The sequence below is a fragment of the Miscanthus floridulus genome, chromosome 12 (assembly GCF_019320115.1).
Source record: "Miscanthus floridulus cultivar M001 chromosome 12, ASM1932011v1, whole genome shotgun sequence".
NCBI classification, from domain to species: domain Eukaryota; kingdom Viridiplantae; phylum Streptophyta; class Magnoliopsida; order Poales; family Poaceae; genus Miscanthus; species Miscanthus floridulus.
The window spans coordinates 51,721,168-51,728,260 of NC_089591.1; the positions used below are offsets into that span (position 1 = coordinate 51,721,168).

Consider the following 7,093-nt stretch of genomic DNA (forward strand, 5'->3'; position numbering starts at 1 on the left):
CCAGGAGCACGCCTTCCTCGCCTCCCTCAGCGACCTCGACAACGACACCGACGACGATCGCTCTTCTTCCCCCTCGAGCGACGATGAGTCCGAGAGGAAGCGCGAGGACAAGCTGACCGGGCTCTACTTGGTCGCCGGTTCCACCCACGGAGGGTTTTGCACCATGGCGGTCGATGCCGAGGTGATGGCTAGCAAGGACGTGGTTCTTGTCGACGATGACACTACTGAGGTAACACCTTCCGTCGACTATCTTGTTGCTGAGCTTGAAACCATGAACGACATCTTGTTTAGCCTAAGATAAGTTGCTGAAGCGTGCTGCCCGTGAGAGGAAAGAGTTTAAGGACACGCTAGAAATTACGTTAAAGGAGCTTGAGGAAGTTAAGAAGCTTATTGTAGTAGTGTCTGACGAGGTTGAGTGCGATGAGTGTGCTGTTCACATGTCCAACCTTACCGATTTACAATTCAAGTATGTTGCTTTGCTTGACGAGAATGACGAGTTGACGTCTAGGTCTGGCTTATTGGGTGCGTGCAAGTTCTGCTTGGGCTTGCAATCTGAGCTGGCAGAGAAGGTTGCTAGGATCTCTTTGCTTGAGAAGGCCAGTTCAGATATCACTGTTGCTAGGTGTGAACGCTGTGAGGGTTTGGAGCTGGAGCTTGAGTCCTGCAGGCATGATAAGATGAGAACCAAGGAAGATCTTGTCTAGGTACTCTTGTCACTAGTTGGCCTAGAGTATTTTTGATGTTCGTTCCATGTTCGTTCGTGCTCCGATTCAGGTTCTGTTTTTTGCACTGGATTTCTACCTTTCTCGAGACCTTGTCTAGGTACTCTTGTCACTAGTTGGCTAAGAGTATTTTTTATTCGAGAATTTGCTTCTTGGAGATAATTCTTTGGACAACTGATCAAAAGTTTCGTAAGAAATTTGTGACTCCCATTCACCATCTCTAATCGTCGTTTTCGGTCCTTCAAGCAACTATATACCAATCGGTCAAAACGGTAGCTCACCACTACCACTGCGGGTGGTAGTGGTAGTAATCGGGGTACCACCAGCCGTACGGCAGCGGCACGACCTCGGGCTGCTTCTCTGGTTTCTTCTCCTCGGGCTTCACCTCCTCCACCTTGACGATGTCGGCGTGGCCGATCTTCTTGCGCAGGCAGTTGACGAGGCAGACGGTGTCGATGCCGTCGCCCTCCACCTCCAGCTGGTCCTTGCCGTCGCCGGTGATCCCCATCTTGCTCACCCCATCTGCTTTGGCGGCCAGCACCATGGCCTTGGACCGGCACTTGTCACTCGCCATGCTCAGCCTGATCACGATCTTTTGCTGCAGCAACGAGAACACGAGATTGATGAGTCGGAAGCATGAGGGGGCACCAACGATTATTCAGACGGCTAGCTGTTGTTTCAGACAGTACTTACCTTCATCGCGCCGCTGCTGATCTACGCGCCGCCGCTGAGGATAACAAGTCGTCTGAGCAGTAGAGGCTGAACGGACAGGATGGCCGCGCCGGATGCCGATGGACCGATGCTCTGCCGCCTGCAGTCTGCACTCTGCAGGAGCAACCGGCAGCTGCCTTGTGATGGTGCAACTGCAACAGGTGCGCCCGCGGCATTTATAGACGGGCCGCGGGCGGGTGGCAAAAGGCAACAGGTGAAGGCGGACGATCGATCCTTCGCCGGAACGATCTACGACTCCCAAGTAAGCCAGGACACTACACGACGACGGCGACGACTGACTTGGAGCGTTACTGTACGCGTACTACTATGCCTGCAGTCATCAGTCATCAGTCATCACCTACCGAGCTAGCGAGTCAGAGACGTTCCTCATCGAAAGGGACGGCGTCTTCCTGGGGGAAAAATAGTACTAGTATACAATGACCTGACGAGAGACCAGACACAAAGGCAGTTGGTTTTGGGTGACGCGCTCGCTGCCTCGCTGGCCTCTTCTCTGCCCGGAAGCTCTGAGCTCCTCCAATCCAAAGCCGCGGTCGCGGCAACGCAGATTTTTACAAGGAAATACAGCTAGCGTTTGGTACCGTTGGCAATCAGGGTGGTACGTTGCGAATGTGAACAAGCAGATCAACGAGCAGTCTTTCCCCACACAAAAAATACTCGTACACGCATGAGTTATACTTGAATGAAGAAGATAGTGGGCCGACACACAGTGGCCAGTGCTCTGTTGCTTAAGGACCTCAATGCCAAAGGAAGAGATAGTGGACAGACACCGTGCTCTGTTGCTCAAGTACCTCAATGAGCCCGGCCATCACTCCTACGCGGTCCTCTTCCTTGGTCTCTCAACCCCACCTTTGCTTTCACTCCTAAGTACTGTACGTCAATACGTCCGCCCTTGGATCAATTTCACAAGTCTCTTGCCTTATCTTTCTCACTTTCACTCTTATGAAACCTAACCTAGACTGTCCTTCACTCCTATGGGTACACCATCCATGCAGGAACCAATCCACAAAGAAATTAGAAGATAGAACCTAGGAAAGAGTACTTGACGGCACAGCAACAAAGAAAAGAAAGATTAAGAGAAGTGACAACTGAAACCTTGCTGAAATATGTGCTTGATCTGATTTTGTTGCTGACCACCTGCAAGCAGAACCGAAACAAGGCAAGAGCTGCTCAATGATTAAAATTTAATCCTGAACTCCAATAGGGAGCTGGGAGCAACAAGATAAACTAACGCGTACACGAAAATTCAGTCAGAGATAGCTATCGAACTGAAGTAAAAATTGATGCCACTCGGCTCTTACAGATTACCAGAAACTGACGTTTCACAAACAGCACAGGAAGCAGGCTGAGCACAGGGCTGCTCCAAAAATTCACGAAAAAGAAATCAAATCAAGTTGGATTAGAGTGCAAATTTAACCACAGCATCACCAACTCATAGTAAATCCAAATCAGCAAAGAGTCCCGAAAAGATTGAAATTTCAGCACCAATTTCACAAAATCGGGAATCCTAAGAAATAGGAGAAATTTTGAGAAACACATACTCGCTCCATCCTGCAATATAAGGTATCAAAGTCCCAATCACATGTGTACCTACCATTAGCATCTACACAGGCCCGGCCCGGGGGGAGGGGGGAGGGGGGGGGGGGGGGGGGTGTTGCGAGCTGTGTAGCCTGCACTGGGCCCTCGAGGCCAGGGGGCCCAACCCCATTTATGTTTGTAGTACTAGTATTCTTTGTATGGCCCATTATTAGTCCATAGAAATGGTGAACCAGCCAACCAGGCGTACGAGATACGAGTCCGGAAAATCGCGGCGATTGCGTTCTGCACTTCCGCGTCCGCGACTCCGCCCTTCTGCCGCGCGGCCTCGGCGACTCCGTTCCTGCGCGAGCAGAGCAGTGACGATCGCGTGCGTGCGTCTTGGTGATCTTAGCGATCGAGCGTGAGCGGCTGCCGGGTGCTGGCCGGCGACGGCGCGACGCACACGCACTGACTCTGTCCATCCGTGTTTCTGGCTTCCTGCGGAGGTAACAAACTGGCCCTTGGCCCTAAGCGGCCAAGCCCCTCTAATCTCCCCGTTCCCCGATCTTTATTCTTTATACTTGTTTAGATTTGGGATTTAAGATTAAGAATGAGGAATCCAATACAAGTAGCAATCATGTTGAATTTAGTATGATATATTTTTTTAATTACTAGGTACTTTTCTGAATCTACAGTGAACTCATGTTGCCCAAAAAACATGCATCTGGAAGTGAGAAAAGAAAAAAAAGAGAAAGATAGATGCCTTGAAAGAATCACAAAGGGGATATATTCATAAATTTTTTAAGAGCGGTACAAGCACTACAAGAAATCCAGATGAGTGGGCAATTGTTGCTGTGGAGGAACAAACTACGCATCTAGAAGACCAAAGCCCTATAGAAGATAGTGTTGGCACCGACACGGATGATAATAATGTGAGTGACCATGAGCCCGTACTTAATTCTCCTACGACGCAATCTACTCGTGTTGATGAAGAACCAGTTTTTACTATTGATATGTATGATCCAATAAATTGGGGCAATCTTGATAACAAAGCAAGGGTCATAGTAGTGGAGAAGGAGCCTATTAGAGAAGAAAATATTGTGTTTCCTATGGATGACAGATCAAGACGTTTTGCATACACTCATTATTCTAGAAAAATGAGCAATGGCGAGGTACGTGATAGGAAATGGTTGGTCTATTCAAAAAGTGTTGACAAAGTGTTTTGCTTTTGTTGTAAGTTGTTTGGTTCTAGTAACCGCAAGAGTTCATTAGGGCATGATGGCTTTAGAGATTGGAGCCATGTTAGTGAAAGACTAAAAGAGCATGAAGTTAGTGTGGATTATATGACCAACATGAACTCTTGGAATGAATTGAGAGTTAGATTAAGCAAACATGAAACAATCGACAAGGAGTTGCAACATCAATCACAAAGGAGAAAGAACGCATAAGGCTAGTTCTACTAAGAATTGTTGCCATTGTAAAGTTTCTTGGTAAACACAGTTTAGCTTTTAGAGGATCTAGTGAGCAACTTTACAATGATGTGAATGGTAATTTCTTACCTTGTTGTGAGATGGTTGCTGAATTTGACTTGGTAATACAAGACCACCTTAGACGCATTCAAAACAAAGAGCTACAATATCATTATCTTAGTCATAAAATTCAGAATAAGTTGATTTCACTTATGGCTTCTAGAATTACAAGCTCCATCATAAAGATTGTTAAAGAGGCCAAATATTTCTCAGTTATTCTTGATTGTACCCCAGATGTGAGTCACCAAGAACAAATGAGCTTGTTGGTTCGATGTGTTGATATGTCTAATGAGAACATAAAAATTGGGGAGTACTTTCTTGGTTTCTTGAAGGTGGATGACACATCTGGTGAGGGGCTTTTCAATGTATTAGTTGACTCCATCAAATCATTTGGCCTTAATGTTGATGATATTAGAGGTCAAGGTTATGACAATGGCTCTAATATGAAAGGAAAACATAAGGGGGTACAAAGTCGTTTACGTGAAATAAATCGAAGGGCTTTGTATATGCCATATGCATGCCACAGTCTTAATCTCACTCTTTGTGATATGGCTAAATCATGCAGTAAAGCTATTTCATTCTTTGGAATTATGCAGAGGATATATGTATTATTTTCAGGTTCTACCAAAAGATGGAATGTTTTGCTTGAACATGTTTCCAGATTTGACCGTGAAATCATTAAGCAATACTCGTTGGGAGAGTCGCATCAAAAGTGTCCGAGCAATTAGATATCAAGCTCCTCAACTAAGGTCAGCTTTGATTGTGGCTAAGTGAGGATGGAGATACTGAACCAAAGGATATAAGTGATGCAAAAAATTTATATGACGTGCTTGGCAGCTTTGAGTTCATACTTGGTATGGTTATTTGGCATGACATTTTATACTCTGTAAATATTGTCAGTAAGAAGTTGCAATCACAATCCATGTGCGTTGATTCTACCTTGCAGCATATAGAAGGTATGGCGAATTACTTTTAGAACTACAGAAATACTGGGTTTGCTGATAGTGTGGTTGCTGCCACAGAAATAGCACTTGAAATGGGAGTAGAGGCATCATTTCCAGTAAAGCGTCGTTCTGTTAGGAAGAAACAATTTGATGAAACTGAATGCAATGAAGCTATCTTGCAAGCTGAGAAGGATTTTGAAACTTTTTATTTATTGGTTATGGTTGATATGGCAATTAGTTCATTGAAAAGCAAATTTAAAGAACTATAGTCATTCAATGAAAAATTCGGATTTCTAATGAATTCAACATCCTTAAAGGCAATGGATGGTGTTGATCTAAAAGACCATTGCATTAAATTTGCAAAAACTTTCTCTTCAGATGGTTCATCAGATGTTGATGTAAATGACATGATTTCTGAGTTAGCTGTTATGCAGTCTACTCTGCCAGATAAGCCAATGTCTGCTATGGAGATTTTTGAGTTTGTCACAGAAGCGGATTGTTATCTTAATATTTATATTGCTTATCGGATCCTATTCACTATACCTGTGACTATGGCCTCAGCTGAAAGAACATTTTCAAAGCTGAAATTATTGAAGAATTATTTGAGGTCTGTAATGTCCCAAGAAAGATTAAATGGTTTGGCAACTTTATGCATCGAGAAGAAATTATTAGATGCAATTGATATTGAGGCCATCATCAATGACTTTGCAGCAACAAATGTTAGAAGAATTTTTTAAGGTAATATAAGATGTATAACTTTTTTGTTGTTTCATAAGAATTTTTTTATGCATTACACTTATTAAAATTATCCTTATATTATTAGACTTATATTAAGGGGCCCATCGCCTGTGGCTTCGCTCCAGGTCTATAATTTGACAGGGCCGGGCCTGCATCTATAACCAGGCTCAAAATATGGTAAGCACAAAATCTCTTCATAGTTAAGAGAGGGTGTTTTTCTGGAAGAACCTCCGAAAAGGGTAGGAAGCTCCTGCAATTCACTTAAGAAGAAAGAATTAACCCGGTTTATAAGGTAAACTGGACTCAAAACCCATACAACTGTATGGTTAATTAAGGAAAAATGGCAAAAACTTAAACACAATTGTTGACGTGACTCACCCAAAACAATGTGGCGAAGCGCACTATGTGTCGGGTACCTTAGAATGGGGAACCCCAAGCAAAACATCAAATGGGTTGCCCCAGTCCCATCTAAAAAATAACGGTGATAAAAGCAAAAAGGTAAGTCGTGGGCCCCTCCCCGTTGCGACCAGGCCCACTGGGTCCTCCTCCTCCTCGCCTCGAGCCCTGAGAAGGAGGTCTCGACATCCTGGCGAGGCTCCCCAGGGAAGGCCTCGGCAGGGAACGCCGTCTCCGCCTCGCCCGAGGCTCTCCACAGAAGGCCTCGGCAGGAGGCGCGTTCTCCGTATCGCGCGAGGCCTCTCGCGCGAAGCCTCGGCAAGGAGCCTGATCCCCGTCTCGCGCGAGGCCCCATTCTCCGTGTCGCTCGAGGCCGGCTCGCCCGCGGTCCGTCGCCCCCCGCCTCGGCCGACCCTCCCGACAACCGGTCACGTCCCATTAATGCTTTCAACCACTCCCGTGATCTCAGCCGGACAGCGGCTCAACGTCACAGAAAGACCGACGCGACCCGAAGTCG

The 7,093-nt window shown here is 45.8% G+C and overlaps 2 protein-coding genes across 2 annotated transcripts; one reads left to right on the plus strand and one right to left on the minus strand.

The window, feature by feature from the left end:
* Positions 1-907: 907 nt before the first annotated feature.
* LOC136496781 (heavy metal-associated isoprenylated plant protein 16-like) lies at positions 908-1,596 on the minus strand. Its single transcript, XM_066492542.1, has 2 exons — positions 1,416-1,596; positions 908-1,320 (listed from the first exon to the last, which is right to left on the minus strand). The coding sequence occupies exons 1-2, from the start codon at positions 1,419-1,421 to the stop codon at positions 1,006-1,008; spliced, it is 321 nt and encodes a 106-aa protein (XP_066348639.1). The 5' UTR covers positions 1,422-1,596; the 3' UTR covers positions 908-1,005.
* Positions 1,495-6,179, plus strand: LOC136495869 (uncharacterized). Its single transcript, XM_066491671.1, has 5 exons — positions 1,495-1,695; positions 4,453-4,560; positions 4,633-4,921; positions 5,521-5,672; positions 5,760-6,179. The coding sequence occupies exons 1-5, from the start codon at positions 1,495-1,497 to the stop codon at positions 6,177-6,179; spliced, it is 1,170 nt and encodes a 389-aa protein (XP_066347768.1).
* The last annotated feature ends 914 nt before the right edge of the window (positions 6,180-7,093 follow it).